Consider the following 16,570-nt stretch of genomic DNA (forward strand, 5'->3'; position numbering starts at 1 on the left):
GGAAATACTGGGAAGAAGAGTGGGTTAAGGGCATTATTTAAGATCTCAGTTATCTATATTCTAAAGTTCAGGATACAGGGAAAAAACTAAGCAAAATCCTGTGTGATTTTAATGTAAGAAAATAAATGTGACCTCATATTGGTATTCATTAAGCCTTGCTGGAACAGGACTCATGAAGGGACTGAAAACAGAAGGACAAATTATTCCAGATAAACCTGTTGAAGAGATGTGGAATAACACTGAATATCAAGAAAGATGTACACCTGCGTGTAATTTCACACAACCTATGAAAAAGTAGGGTATTTAATTAAAGAGCAGAGAGGGAAACAAAAGTGGTACCCTAGAATACTTTTCATAGACAAGAATTCAATGCTTCTACAAAGACGAGGATCAAATAAATTATTGATTTATCCTGTTGACAGTAGACGAAACAATAATAGAAATTGCCTTTCCAAACCTAATTTTGACTAACAGAACTAATTAAAGTATGATGGAAATCTGGGAGGATACAACTAAATTATCATACTTGTAACAAGCTAGAAATAGAAATCTGTGCAGCTTTTATGCTTTTAGAAGGCAATTTTGAAAAAATTCAAGAGGAAAAAAGTGGGTAAGTTTCCTTTAAAAGAGACTAAAAGTAAGTGTAGTTCAGGAGCAGTTATATAAGGTGCTCAGAAATGAAATTATGGTATACAGTTTCAGACAAGGTTTGTACCTGTCTTTTGTATGCAGTTTATTTTTATAGCTTTCCACTTTGTAGAACACCTCAGAAACTTATACAGTTAGGCACATAGGTTTCCTATTACATCTCTTCTTTTTCTATTTTAAAGACTTATTTAAGTAGATTGGTACAGAGCTCTTAAGATGCCAAAACCAGACTTATTTTCATCTGTGTTAAGAATAAGTGTAAGAGTAGTAGTATTTTTTTAAGACTGAGGATGTGTCGTATTTAGGGAGAGCAAAGAGAAAACACATGATATAGTCTCAGGAAGAAATGTTTGACTAGAAAGGTGAGACTTGGTCAGAGAGATTTGAAATGGTTGTGATCAGCAAACATATAAACAAAAATTAAAATTTTAAGAATCTGATTATACTATCTATGTCAAAAGGATAATATTCTTGCACATAAATTTCTAACAGATCAATAAGAAACAAACACTCCCTGTTAGAAAACTGGACAAAGGATATAAGAAGAATGCTCAAAAGATAAGCAAATGAAATAAGCATATAAGAAATCTTTAACAGCCCTAATAATCAATAAACAAAATGATATGTTTTACCCATCACCTTAGCAGACTTTTCTTTTAAAGCAGAATCCAGTGATAGAGATGGTTCTGTGGAATGACTACTTTTAACATATTACTACTGGGCGTGTAGATTGGTACAGCCTTTTTGGAAAAGCATATCTTCTGATCTACTAATTCTTTTTCAAGGAATTTATCCTAAGGATGTAATCAGAGGTGGAAACAAAGGTTTATATATCAGGATGTTTTGTTTAATATTATTTAGAAAGTACAGCACCCCCAAAATTGAAATAATCCTAAAATGCCTTACAGTTGGGAAGTGGTTAATGAAGTATGACTTACTATATAGTATAATATTTTATAGCCATTGAAAATCATATTAAAACATAATGGCGTGGAAAATGCTCACAATATAAATGAAAAAAGTAAACTATGAAACTGTACATATATTGTCTCAGATTTGTAAATAAACATATATATTTAGGGCTATTTTTGAATAGCGTTGCTTTGAACATTTTTATACATATCTTTTGGTATGCATATATGCCTTTTATGTTGAGAAAATACCTAGGAAATGAATTGCTAGGTCACAGATATATAATATGTTAGGTATTAGTAGATAGTGCCAAGTAGTTTTCCAAAGTGGTTATACCAGTTTACCCCACCCCCACCCCCAAGTAGTATGTGAGTTCCAGTTGCTACATATCTTTCTCTACGCTTGGCATACCTGTTTTGTTTTTGTTTTTTCATTTTGGTCATTCTGGTGGATGGTAGCGATATCTGTTGTGGCTTTAATTTGCGTTTCCCCGATAATAAGCTTGAACACTTTTTTATACTTATTGGTATTTAAATATCTTCTTTGATGACATGCCTTGAAAAAGATTATTTTTAATTATCAGGAAAAAAGCATTTTAACTTTCTAACAAGCTCCCAAGCAATGATAATGATGCTATTCCAAGGACAATACTTTAAGTAGCAAGAGTTTATTATAGAGGAGTTACTTAAAGGATACTTGAAAGAACTTGAAGAATTTGACTACTTCATAGCTATTGGGAATCTTAGAAAACTCAAGATGAGTAGGGGAAATTCCCAGAAAAGAGATTGTAGTAACTTCAGTTTTTTATACATGTATAACATGTCAGACATATTCAATAGTAGAGGAATAATAAAATAAACCCCACAAGTATTCATTTATTCAACTTCTCTAATTGTCAAATCATGATTAATTTTGTTTCTTCCATACTCCCACTTTCCCCTCCACTCACTCAAGTGCAATAACTAACATTTCTTTCTTTTGTATATTAGAGATTGCACAGTGTAATACCAATCCTAGTATAAATTTAAGAATTTTTTTTTCTGTGTGGCATTCCTACTTCTGGGAATGAATTTTAAGGAAATAAGACAAAAGGTGAAAGCCATATAAATGAAGACGTTCATAATAATTTGTTGATGTTTGTGGAAAACAATTTAAAGCAAACTAAAATATCTAAGTTAAGTAGTAAGGTAAATCATGATGTAACAGTCCAATAAAACATTATACAACAATTTAAAATGATTGTTTTGACATCTGTGTGATAACATGGGAAGAAATTTTTAAATATAAACTTTAGAAAACCACCATTTTATATGTGCTATCATACATTATTCAGTCTTGTAATTTTTAATGTTCTTCCTTCATTTAAAATATACATAATAATGATTAAGAAAGTTGTATCTTGTCTTTGTAGGTTAGAATAGCAGACTTACTTTTCACTATGACAGTTATTCAAGAACTGTACTACCATTAAGTTCTACCATTCTCTAAACTTTTCAGTAGTGCTACTTGATTTTAGGAGACTGTGGGTGGTATGGTACAGCAGATATCTCTCCTCAAGCTTTTTCCTTATCCGTTAATTTTTTTTTCCTTTGCCTGACATAAGAAATTTAGATTTACCTCTCTCCCATGGAAAATTTTGTTTTTTAGTTTTTATAGATAAAATTACCTTTTTTTATTCAAAGGAGACACGTGTTGAGAGAACGCAAGAGATTACATTTACATGAAAAAAGTGCTGGCTGTTTACTGAACAGTCAAGTTATGAAATGGGGGTCACTTTGAAGAAGGGGCCAGGCAGCAGATGGGTGTGTTTACTTTATCCTTTTTGTTTTGCAAAGTAGCCATTGTCAGTTTTATCAAAGCAGAGTTTCTCAAATAGTTAGTCTACTTGAAAATACAATCCTACCTTCTAGAATTCCGTTCCATTTGACTTTTTTTTTGAGGCATCTGAATCTATGATATCCAAAATGCTTTATCTGTATGATCTCAGACATGAATTTTCATTTCTCTTCAGGAGCAAGAAAGAAGCTGAACTAAAAGCAAGATCATTTATTTATTTTTTAAGATATCACTTCACTGAAATGGGCATCTGTTTGCTCACATATAACTTGTCTCCTTTGTTAGTCATTACTGTATCATAACCTAAATTAAATGGTGTCAATGACATTTTCTCTTTGGGGTTTTTATGTCGACAGTTGGACTGATGTAGGATCACTTTGTTATATTCTACTTTGTTATATTCTGTTATAATCTATTCATAATAAGATTTTGTTCATAAACTGTTGAACAGAAAATGAGACATTTTCCTTGATTGCAGATTTTTTTTCCTTGCTAATTCATATTCATTTATTTGAAATAATTAAACTTTCAAAGAAAATCAGAAATGTTTTTAAAAACTCTTTGGGTATCTGTGGTTTATATCTCGACATTTTGTTAAGTTGCCTTGTGTTTATTTTGATAATTTGCTTTTTTTAAACTCATGACACTGTGTTTTCTTTATTTTTTCCATTGTCCTGCAATTTCAGAACATGTAACTTCTAATGCCAGTGATAGCGAAAGTAGTTACCGTAAGTGTTTTAAGTTGTTTGTTCTTTTGTTATCTCAAGTAATATATCCTTTGGGTTTTTTTCCCTTAGTGATGTATTCTGAAAACTGAAAATTAGGTGCTTAATATTTTAAAATCAGGGAGAGCCAAGTAAAATTCTTTACTTGATAAATAAAATCACACTCTATGTACAGAAGTTAATTTCCAAAGTTTTCATAAAATACAAAAGTTCATTTTACAAAAATGCTATTCGTGTACACAGTATGTGTATGTGTGTTTGTATCTTTTATAAGAAGTAAATATCTAGTTAAATGAGTAGTAAACTTGTGTTTTGCCATTTTATTTAGTAATTCTGTTTCTAACTAATCATTAAAATATTTTTCGGTAATGCTAAATTATAATTAGCTTTATTTCCTTTTTTATTCTGTGTCACCAATACTGGTGTGGGTCAAGATACTATTTATCGCCAACTTTTGGTGAACATAAGAAATGACTAAGGGAAAATTTTCAACAGTTGCTCAAACAGTAATACGGATTTCCTTTTTGGTTCTTATGTTACTGTCTTGGTATTATATTATTAAGGGACCTGTATAAGCGTGTGAACTTTTTAAACATTTGGGCATGGGAGGAGGGGAGAGTACATGAATATTATCAGTTGTAGCACTTTAAAAATTAAAATTGCTTTTCTAACTTTTTTTTTTTTTTAACTGCTGTCTAATATGAAAGTAATCTTGATTACAGATGAGTATGGCTGCTCAAAAGGTCCATCCTGTTAATATCAGTCTCTAATATTTTTCATGTTGACAGTATATACTTTTAACCCTCATTCATTTGATTGGTTGTTATTTTTCCTGCATGATAGTTATTTAACGATTTTCTTTTTTGGTATGGGAATGTGATCTCTCGTATTTTAGCATTTTATTAACTTACAGTCAGAACTCACCAGAGAGTAGTTGAGTAGCTTTCTAGACTAAAAAGAGGTAATGAAAGTATATACTGTCTGTCTCACCATTTGCATGAATTATTAGGTGTGGAATATTCAAATTGCATGTTTCTGATAACATGTAAAACATGTTTTACATACAGTACTTAAAAAAGCAGCTTGTAAATATATTTTTATGTATTATAAATTTTAAAACAACAAAATACACTTTAAAGCAGGAAAGAATATTTATGTTGGTATATGAATTTAAAAGATTTACAGCTGCATACATGTAATATAAACCAATGACAAATTTAGTGAAAAGATTGTTATAGAATCATAATAATCAAGAAGAAAATTTTCAAATACATTCTGCAATATTGATTGATTTCATTGAACCACTTGAATTTAACAGCTCTTCCTTGTTTGTTTTCTACACGTGTGTGTGTGTGTGTGTGTGTGTGTGTGTGTATATGTGTGTGCTAAGAACTCCTGAAATTTTTAACTCTGTTATTTTCATTGAGTCGAGATATAATTCGTAGACTTTTCTATTTAGGATATTCATAAGCTCTAATCTTTTAAGTTAATCCTAGAGAATTTAACTTCTGAAGTGCTTTTAAGATCAAAGCAAAATATATTTTTCTCCTTTACTATCTATGTGATCCATTTTGCTGAAAGGAAAGGATTTAATTTTATCTAAAAATTTTTTTAACTCAAAATGTTATTTTTTAAAAATTGAATAAATGAATTATTATAATGATCAATGAATTTTTTTCATCAATGAAATAGTGACACTAGTTTTACCTTTGCATTAAAATCTTTTGGTTAGAAAATAGTTGTAATTATAAAAATGTATGTGCTATGTTAAATGTTATACCTGGTAGGACCAAAAAAAGCAGCATATTAATAACAAAATTACCTAATATGCATATATGTAGAACTGCTCATTAAAGTATTAATTTTTAAAGAACTATTTAATAGCTCTTAGATTCTAAATAAAAAATTAATAGCTTATACTTGACATCCCAAGTGAAGATTTTAATTCGGTCTAATGATAATCTGTAAAGCCCAGAATAACAGAGAGGTAGTTATTAACTAGGACATTTATATTTTGTTTTTACACATACCAAACTTTATAATTTATCAGTTTTTTTCCTAAATCTTGCCATAATTAATTTATAAAGTACCCTTTATTTTACATCTTTGCTACTTTTCTCGAGAAAGTTCTAGTAATTTATATGTTATATTAAAGAATTAAATTAGTATAGTTTTCTTTATAGATTTTCTCATCTGTATTTTAACTTTCTAATAGGTGGTCAAGAAGAATATGTCTTATCTTATGAGCCAGTGAATCAACAAGAAGGTTTGTGAAGCCTGTTGATGTTTTACAATCTTACCGAAAAACGTAATTTGGAAAATAGGTCTAACTCAACTCATACCTTAAAAAAAGTTTTATTAGAATTTTAGCCTTTTTTCTTACTATACATGTATATATATATATAGAAATTTACTGTATGTATTTTATGAAACATGGTTTAGCCCATAGATTATTAAAATCTAATCATTTTATATTGGCTATTTTATATTGGTGTTTTATTTCCTAAGCAGCTTCTTTCCAGTGTTCATAATAGTATCACTATCCTTGTTCAAAATCTTGCAATTATCTTTGATCTTTCTGTTCCTCATCTCCCTTATCTAGTCAGTTTCTAGGCCCTATTTATTCTTATCATATCTTTCTTATTTATAACCTCCTTTCATCCCTCCTACCACAATGTTAAGTCTGATTTTCACTACCAATCTCCCTGCTTCCAACATGGTCCCTTACAGTCCAGCGTATACACTTATATTAGATCATCTTTCTCGATGACTACTCTGATTATACCCAGTTTCTTTTTTGCCCTTCTTTGATCTGCTTCCCTACAGTTTCTACTTGAAAAGGGATCAGTAAAACACTGTACTGTGTTTTCTCATTTGTAGTGAGATGATGTTAGCAATGTATAGAAACATTATCTGCTAAAATGCTGAATTTAACTTGGTTGAATTATCTAAGTGTATGACTTCCAACAGGAGATTGACTGAAGTGTAAGATTTTAATAAAGGTTTGTAAACTATCAAGTTAGGCATCATTGGTGGAGAAAGAATGAAAAAGAAATTCTTCATAACAGTTAAGGATACTTTTGTTTTCTAGTGAAGTAAAATACACAGATGTTTGTTGAGTGTTTATTTCTTTTAACATGCAGTATATTTTTATAGTTAATTATACTCGACCAGTGATCATATTGGGACCTATGAAAGACAGGATAAATGATGACTTGATCTCAGAATTTCCTGACAAATTTGGATCATGTGTTCCTCGTGAGTAACCCACATAAAAATTCTTAATTATTGTTCTTAACATTTTGTCACTGTGTGTGGTCAGAGTAAACAGTACCATTTTTTAATGGTTTATACTTATTTTATCAGTTATTCATCCTCCATATTATTGTCACTTTTCAAATTTAAATCAGTCTCTTTTGTAGTGAACTTTACAAAACGATTCTTTAAGTAGAAAATGGCTTTGTTGTGCCTTTAAATATTAAATACTTCCTCAAGTTTTTTTCTATTAAAGATACAACTAGACCAAAACGAGATTATGAGGTAGATGGAAGGGATTATCATTTTGTGACTTCAAGAGAGCAAATGGAAAAAGATATCCAGGAACATAAATTCATTGAAGCTGGGCAGTATAACAACCATCTGTATGGAACAAGTGTGCAGTCTGTGCGAGAAGTAGCAGAAAAGGTAAGCATCAAAGTGATCCCAGAATAAAGTTTCTAATCAGATATGCTTTTTTTTTTTTCAGATATGCCTTTGACAGTATGAAAGAATGATGGATAGAAACTTTTAATTCATGTTTTTGAAAAAATATAGATACATGTTGCAGCATTGATTAAGCAATGTTATGAATTTATTCAACTACATATTTACTTTTAGGTGACTTAGAAAAATATATATAAGATAAAGTAGAATAAGAAGATCAACAAAGAAAATAAGAATAGAAATGATAACATGAATCTCTGCAGGAGGGGAGGTTATTATTTTGGGGTCCTGTACATTTGCTAGAGATAGACCTTGTGTTTAGCCCTAGCTTTCCAACAAGTAGCATAATTAAGAAGCTAAGATCATCAATAAAAATGAACCAGATGTTCAAGATAAGTGTAAGTTGCTCCTGGTACTGACACTAGGCAAAAATTTCTCCTGAATGGTCATTTAATAAAAGACAGTGTGGAAAAATACTCAGTAACATTGTAACAGCAACAGATTTTTTGAAAGCAATCTGATGATATATTGACACGGGGTTAAGGCAGTTTTATGGTAAAGCCAAAATTGTGTACTCCAGATGTGCTGCTATACTTAAATCAGTCTTTGGGCCTAGAAAATAAACATCAACAAATTATTTTATACTTTCAAAACTATAGTAGTTTAAGACTTAGTCATGAAATACCTACAAAGCATAAAGCAGTAATTCAACATCTCAGTTTTCCATCTTTAAGTGCTCCTTTTTTTAATAAGAGGTTTGGTTAATTGTGATTAATTATAAAAATCGAAAAAAAGGACATGTTCAGTGATGGCAAGAATTTGGGAAAATAGAAAATCTTATTAGATATTGTTAACAGGGGTAAAATTAGTAGAACTTCATTTGAGAACGATTTGGCAATACCAAATAAATGTACATAACCTGTGACTCAGAAATTCTATTTCTTGGTATCTAAGTAGAGATTCACACGTAAGGATTATGTATAATGATGTGCATAGTAGCACTTTATAGTAGTGAAGAATTGGACTCAGCAAAGGGGAATGGATAATTAACTGTTATTTACTCATGCAGTAGGATACAGAAGCTAGAGCGAATAAACTAGAATATCCACTAATTAGGTGTATCCACATTAATAAATCTCAAAATTATAATGGTGAACGAATGAAGTTGCAAAGGATATATACAGGATGACACTAGTCATATAAACTTTAACATAATGTAGTTCATTAATACATATTTCATGTTTTCATAAACATAAAAACATGCATGGGTATCAAATAAGCTATGAGGATATATGCTACAGCCCAGGGAATAATTATAAATAGAATATAACCTTTAAAAAGTGTGATCACTATGTTGTATACCAGAAACTTATATAATATTGTACATCAACTATACCTCAATTTAAAAAAAAATATTTACCGGGAAAAAAAATGCATGGGAATGATACACATCTACTTCAGGTGTATATGTAGCCACTATTCAGTGGTTTTCCTTTGGGAGAAAAGGAAGGAAATTGTAGCTTTAGCTTTACTTGTAATATTGTATTTCTTTTAAATTTTTTAAAAATTTAAAAAACACACCTCAGCCTGACAAATAATATCCAAACTTCAGATTATTGATAAATAGAAAAGTAACACCATATCATAGCAAACTATTTCTTCTGCAAACCTTGTGGAGAAGAAAATATCAGGAGGTGCCACAAAGTAGAAATATTCCAAATAACACTGTGATCACAATGCAGTAAAGCTATAAATTATTAGAAAATCAAAAACTGAAAGCCTGGCCAACTGGAAAATTTTTATTATTTATTTATATTAAAATATAGTTGATGTACAATATTGTATATGTTAGAGGTGTCCAATATAGTGATTCACAGTTTTTAAAGGTTGTACTCCATTTATAGTTATTATAAACTATTGGCTATATTCCCCATTTTGTACAGAATATCCTTATAGCTTATTTTATACATAATAGTTTGTACCTCTAAGTCCCCTACCCCTATATTGCCACTCCTCATTTCCTCTCCCCACTGGTAACCACTAGTTTGTTCTCTGTATTTGCGAGTCTGCTGCTTTTTTCTTATATTCACTAGTTTGTTGTGTTTTTAGATTCCACATATAAGTAATGTCATACAGTATTTGTCTTTCTCAGTCTGACTTATTTCACTTAGCATAATACCCTCCAAATCCATCCATGTTGCTGCACATGGCAAAATTTCATTCTTCTTATGTCTGAGTAGTATTCCATTATGTATATATACCACATCTTCTTTATCCATTCATCTGTTGATGGACACTTAGGTTGCTTCCATATCTTGGCAATTGTAAATGATGCTGGTATGAACATTGGGGTGCATGTATCTTTTTGAATTAGTGTTTTTGTTTTTTCAGGTATATCCCAGGAGTGAAATTGTTGGGTCATATGGTAGTTCTATTTTTAGTTTTTTGAGAAACCTCCATACTGTTTTCCACAGTGACTGCACCAATTTACATTCCCACCAGCAGTGTACAAGGGTTCCTTTTTCTCCACATCCTTGCCAACATTTGTTATTTGTGCTCTGATGATAGCCATTCTGACAGGTGTGAGGTGGTATCTCACTGTGGTTTGATTTTCATTTCCCTGATGATTAATGATGTTGAGCACCTTTTCATGTGCCTGCTGACCATCTGCATTTCCTCTTGGGAAAAATGTCTATTCAGTTCTGCCCATTTTTTAAACAGGTTGTTTGTTTATTTGATGCTGAGTTGTATGAGCTGTATATATGTTGTATATTAATCCCTTATCAGTTCTACTATTTGCAAATATCTGCTCCCATTCAGTACGTTGTCTTTTCATTTTGTCAATGATTTCCTTTGCTGTGCAAAAGCTTTTATGTTTAATTAAGTCCTATTTGTTTATTTTTGCTTTTATTTCATTTGTGTTAGGCAGCAGAGCCAAAAAAATATTACTGTGATTTATTTCAAAAAGCGTTCTGCCTATGTTTTACTCTAGGAGTTTTATACTATCCAGTCTTGCATTTGGGTCTTTAACCCATTTTGAGTTAACTTTTGTATATAGTGTTAGAGAATGTTCTAATTTAATTGTTTTACATGTAGCTGTCCAATGTTCCCAGCAGCACTTACTGAAGAGAGAAGTCTTTTCTCCATTGTTTATTCTTGCCTCCTGTCATAGATTAATTGACCATTAGTGCATGGGTTTATTTCTGGGCTTTCTATCCTGTTCCATTGATGTCAGTTTTTGTGCCAGTACCATACTGTTTTGATTACTGTAGCTTTGTAGTATAGTCTGAAGTCAGGGAGCATGATTCCTACACATACATTCTTCTTTCTCAAGATTGTTTTGGCTATTTGGGGTCTTTCGTGTTTCCATAAAAATTTTAAATTTATTTGTTCTAGTTCTGTGAAAAATGCCATTGGTATTTTGATAGGAATTGCATTGAATCGGTAGATTACCTTGGGTAGTATGCTCATTTTAGCAATATGAGTTCTTCTAATCCAAGAACATGATATATCTTTCCATGTATTTGTTTCATCTTCAATTTCTTTCATCAGTGTTTTATAGTTTTCTGAGTACAGGTCTTTTATCTCCTCAGGTAGGTTTATTCCTACATATTTTATTCTTTTTGATGCAGTGGTAAATGGGATTGTTTCATTAATTTCTCTTTCTGATAGTTTGTTGTTAGTGTATAGAAATGCAACACATTTCCATATGTTAATTTTGTATCCTGCAACTTTATACCAAATTTATTGATGAGCCCTAGTAGTTTTCTGGTGATGTGTTTAGGAGTCTTTGTATACAGTATCATGTCATCTGCAAACAGTGACAGTTTTACTTCTTCAGTTCCAATTTGGATTCATTTTATTTCTTTTTCTTGTCTGGTTGTTGTAGCTAGGACTTCTATTACTAAATAAAAGTGGCAAGAGTAGATATCCTTGTCTTGTTCCTGATCTTAGAGGAAATGCTTCAGCTTTTCACCTTTGAGTATCATGTTAGCTGTGGGTTTGTTGTAAATGGACTTTATTATATTGAGGTATGTTCCTTCTGTGCCCAATTTCTGAAGAGTTTTATCATAATGGGTGCTGAATTTTGTCAAAAGCTGTTTCTGCATCTATTGAGATGATAGTATGGTTTTTATTCTTCAGTTTGTTAATGTGGTGTATCATACTGAGTGATTTGTGTATACTGAAAAATCCTTGCATCTGGGATAAATCCCAGTTGATGGTGGTGTATGATCCTTTTAATGTACTGTTGGATATGGTTTGCTAAATTTCTGTTTAGGATTTTTGCATGTATGTTCATCATTGATAATTCACCTCTAGTTTTCTTTTCTTGTGATATCTTTGTCTGGTTTTGGTATCAGGGTAATGCCAGCCTCATAGAATGAGTTCAGAAGCATTCCTTCCTTTGCAATCTTTTGGAATAGTTTGAGAAGGGTAGGTGTTAACTATTCTCTAAATGTTTGGTAGAATTCACCTGTGAAACCATGTGGTCCTGGGCTTTTGTTTATTGGACGGGTTTTTTTTTTTTTTTTTTGGATGGTTTTTAATTACTAATACAGTTTAATTACTGGTAATGGGTCTGCTCATATTTTCAATTTCTTGCTGTTTCACTCTTGGGAGAGTGTACCTTTCTAAGAATCTGTTTATTTCTTCTACGTTGTCCATTTTATTGGCATATAGTTGTTTGTAGTAGTCTCTTATGATCCTTTGTATTTCTGTGGTGTCAGTTGTAACTTCTTTTTCATTTCTGATTTTATTGATTTGGACCCCCTCTTTTTTTTTTTTTTGGTGAGTCTGGCTATAGGTTTATCAATTTTATTTATCTTTCCAAAGAACCAGCTTTTAGTTTCATTGATCTTTTCTGTTGTTTTCTTCATCTCTATTTCATTTATTTCTGCTCTGATCTTTATGATTTCTTTCCTTCTACTAACTTGGAGGGTTTTTTTTCTTTCTCTAGTTCCTTTAGATGTAAAGTTAGGTTGTTTATTTGAGATTTTTCTTTTTTCCTGAGGTAAGCTTGTATCTCTATAAACTTCCCTCTTAGAACTGCTTTTTGCTGTGTTCCACAGTTTTTGGATTATCATGTTTTTGTTTTCATTTGTCTCTAGGTATTTTTATTTGCTCATTGATTGCTTCAGTGATCCATTGGTACTTTAGTAGCTTATTATTTAGCCTTCACATATTTGTGTTTTTTGCAGTTTTTTTTTCTTGTAGTTGATTTCTAGTCTCATAGCGTTGTGGTCAGAAAAGATGCTTAATATGATTTCAGTTTTCATAAATTTACCAAGACTTGTTTTGTGGCCTAGCATGTGATCTGTCCTGGAGAATGTTCCATGTGCACTTGAAAAGAATATGTATTCTGCTGCTTTCAGATGTAATGCTCTTTATCAATTAAGTCCATCTGGTCTATTGTGTCATTTAAGGCTAGTGTTTCCTTATTGATTTTCCATCTGGATGATCTGTCCGATGGTGTAAGCGGGATGTTAAAATCCCCTACTATAACTGTGTTACTGTCAATTTCTCCTTTTATGTTCTTAAAATTTGCCTTATATATTTAGGTGTTCCTATGTTGGGTGCATATATATTTACCGTTGTTATGTTTTCTTGGATTTATCCCTTGATCATTATGTAGTGTCCTTTTTTGTCTCTTGTCACAGTCTTTATTTTCAAGTCTATTTTATCTGATAAAAGTATTGCTACTCTGGCTTTTTTTAAATTTCCATTTGCATGGAATACCTTTTTCCATCCCCTCACTTTCAGTCTGTGTGTGTCTTTAGATCTGAAGTGAGTCTCTTGTAGGCAGCATATACACCAGTCTTATTTTTGTATCCTTGATTCCAGCATTTAGTCCATTTACATTTAAGATAATTATCAGTATGTATGTTCTTACTGCCATTTTGTTAATTGCTTTGCAGTTGTTTTTGCATGTCGTTTTTTCCCTTCTTTTGTTCTCTTGTGATTTAATGACTGTCTTTAGTGTTATGTTTGGATTCTTTTTTCTTTTTTGTGTGTATATCTCTTATAGATTTTTGGTTTGTGCTTACCATGAGGCTTTTATATAGCAGTCTCTATGTATACATGATTGTTTTAAGTTGCTGATCTCTTCATTTCAAATGCATTTTAAAGACCCGCCATTTGTACTCTCTTCCCCTCACGATTACTGATTTTGCTATCATATTTTATATCTGATTGTTTTATATAACCCTTAACTGCTTATTGTGGATGTAGATGATTTTACTACTTTTCTCTTTTAACCTTCCTACTGCCTTTACTGTATATTTGCCTTTACCATTGAGTATTTTCATTTTGTAATTTTGTTTCTTGTTGTGGCCTTTTCTTTTCCACCTAGAGAATTTCCTTTAACATTAGTTGTAGAACTGATTTGGTGGTGCTGAACTCTTTTTTTTAACTTTAATTTATTTATTTATTTTTGGCTGCATTGAGTCTTCATTGCTGGGCTACCTCTAGTTCCGCTTAGTTGCAGAGCAGGGGCTTCTCATTGCGGTGGCGTCTCTTGTTGCGGAGCATGGGCTCTAGGCGGGCAGGCTTCAATAGTTGTGGCGCACGGGCTTATTTGCTCTGTGGCATGTGGGATCTTCGCGGACCATGGATCGAACCCGTGTCCCCTGCATTGGCAGGCAGATTCTTAACCACTGCGGGTGGTGCTGAACTCTTAGCTTTTGCTTGTCTGTAAAGCTTTTGATCTCCATCAAATCTAAATTAGAACCTTGCTGGGTAGAGTATTCTTGGTTGTAGGTTTTTCCCTTTCATCACTTTAAATATATCATGCCACTTCGTTCTGGGCTGCAGAATTTCTGATGAAAAATCAGAAATTTATGGGTGTTTCCTTGCATGTTATTTGTTGTTTTTCCCTTGCTACTTTTAACATTTTCTATTTATCTTTAATTTTTGTCATTTTAATTACAATGTGTCTTGGTATGTTCCTCTTTGGATTAATTCTGTTTGGGACTCTGCACTACCTGGACTTGGGTGACTGTTCCCTTTCCCAGGTTAGGGAAGTTTTCAGCTGTTATGTCTTCATTTATGTTCTCAGCCCCTTTCTCTCTCTCTTCTTCTGGGACCCATGTAATGCAAATATTGATGTGCTTGATGTTGTCCCAGAGGTCTGTTTAACTGTCCTCATTGCTTTTCATTCTTTTTTCTTTTTTCTCTTCAGTGGCAGTAATTTCCACTACTCTGTCTTCCAGCTCACTAATCCATTCTTCTGTATCACTTAGTCTACTATTGATTCCTTCTAGTGTACTTTTCATTTTAGTTATTGTATTCTTCATCTCTGTTTTGTTGTTCTTTATATTTTCTAACTCTTTGTTAAAAACTTCTAATTTGGAAATACCCAGATGGTCCAGCGGTTAGCACTCCACACCACTGCAGAGGGCACAGGTTCAATCCCTGCTCGAGGAACTAAGATCCCACAAGCCACACAGTGCAGCCAAAAAAAAAAAAAAAACACTTCTACCTGCTCACTCTGTGCATCCATTCTTCTCCCAAGTTCTTTAATCATCTTTACAATCATTACCTTGAATTCTTTCTTGGGTTGATTGCCTATCTCCACTTCACTTAGTTCTTCTTCTGGGGTTTTATCTTGTTCCTTTGTCTGGAACATGTTTCTCTGCCACCTCATTTTATCTAAGTTGCTATTTGTATTTTTATGTATCTGGTAGGTTAGTTACATTTCCCAACCTTGGGCAAGTGGCCTTCTGTAAGAGATGCCCTATGTGTCCCAGCAGCACACTCCCATCTCGTCACCCAAGATATATGCTTTAGGTGATCCCCCTATGAAGGGGGGTCATTCTGTTGTGAGAGGCTGACTATGTGGGTAGTGTGGTAGGTTTGGTTGGCCCCTAGTCCGGTTGGTTGCCAGGCCCTGCCTTGTGCAGAGGCTGCTGGCTGTTGGTTAGCATGGCCTGGTCACACAGTGGGTGACTGCAGAACCCCAGGATGCCTCAGGGCTTATGCGAGCTCACTGATGGGCAGAGTTAGGGCCCAAAAGACTCTGGGGCTGTTGTCCACCCACTGTTGGGTGAAGCCAGGTCCTGGGGTTAGTGCCGGACTACTAGCAGGCAAAGCCAGGTCCTGGAGTCTGGCTGCAGGGCCCTGGGATCCCAGAGCTGGTGTCAGATCACTGGTGGCGGAGCGGTTCCTCACACAGTTGGTTACAGTGTCCAGGGAGTCCCAAAGCTTCTGTTGGCCTGCTGTGGGCAGGCTGGGTCCGCAGGCTGCAGGATTATGGTTTTCTTGCACCTGGTGTCTGCCCCCTGGTGGGTGAAGCTGGTCTAGAGGCTAGTTCAGGCTTCCTGGAAGGCAGAGCTGGTGCCTGCCCACTGGTAGATGTAGCTGGGTCATGGCCCTCTCTTGGGCAGGGGCATGTCTAGAGGTGACTGTGGGTTCAGGAAGTCTTTAGGCAGCCTGTCTGCTGATGGGTGGAGATGTATTCCCACCCAGTTAGTTGTTTGGCCTGAGGCATCACAGCACTGGCACCTACAGGCTGTTGGGTGGGGCCAGGTCTTGGCACTAATGAGCTAGAAGGAGGATCCCACTATGACGACCACCCACACCAGTGTCCATGTGGTAGAAAACTCCCACTGTGAGTTGCCACCAGTGTCTGTGTCCCCAAGGTGAGTGGCAGCCACCCCACCTCTCCAGGAGATTCTCCAAGACCAGCAGGTAGGTCAGCCCAGGCTCCCATCAGATTACTGCTTTTGCCCTGGGTGCTGGTGCATGTGAGA

The 16,570-nt window shown here is 33.7% G+C and overlaps 1 protein-coding gene across 11 annotated transcripts in view; it reads left to right on the top strand.

The window, feature by feature from the left end:
* The window catches only part of DLG1 (discs large MAGUK scaffold protein 1), a 288,055-nt gene that overhangs the window by 248,381 nt on the left and 23,104 nt on the right, over nucleotides 1–16,570 (top strand). For all 11 annotated transcript variants that reach the window (XM_059920818.1, XM_059920820.1, XM_059920821.1 and 8 more), the window contains 4 exons: nucleotides 4,083–4,124; nucleotides 6,337–6,387; nucleotides 7,278–7,379; nucleotides 7,633–7,805. In XM_059920818.1, coding sequence (XP_059776801.1) covers nucleotides 4,083–4,124; nucleotides 6,337–6,387; nucleotides 7,278–7,379; nucleotides 7,633–7,805 — 368 coding nt within the window. The remainder of the gene's footprint in view (nucleotides 1–4,082; nucleotides 4,125–6,336; nucleotides 6,388–7,277; nucleotides 7,380–7,632; nucleotides 7,806–16,570) is intronic.

The sequence above is a fragment of the Balaenoptera ricei genome, chromosome 4 (genome assembly GCF_028023285.1).
Source record: "Balaenoptera ricei isolate mBalRic1 chromosome 4, mBalRic1.hap2, whole genome shotgun sequence".
NCBI classification, from domain to species: Eukaryota; Metazoa; Chordata; class Mammalia; order Artiodactyla; family Balaenopteridae; genus Balaenoptera; species Balaenoptera ricei.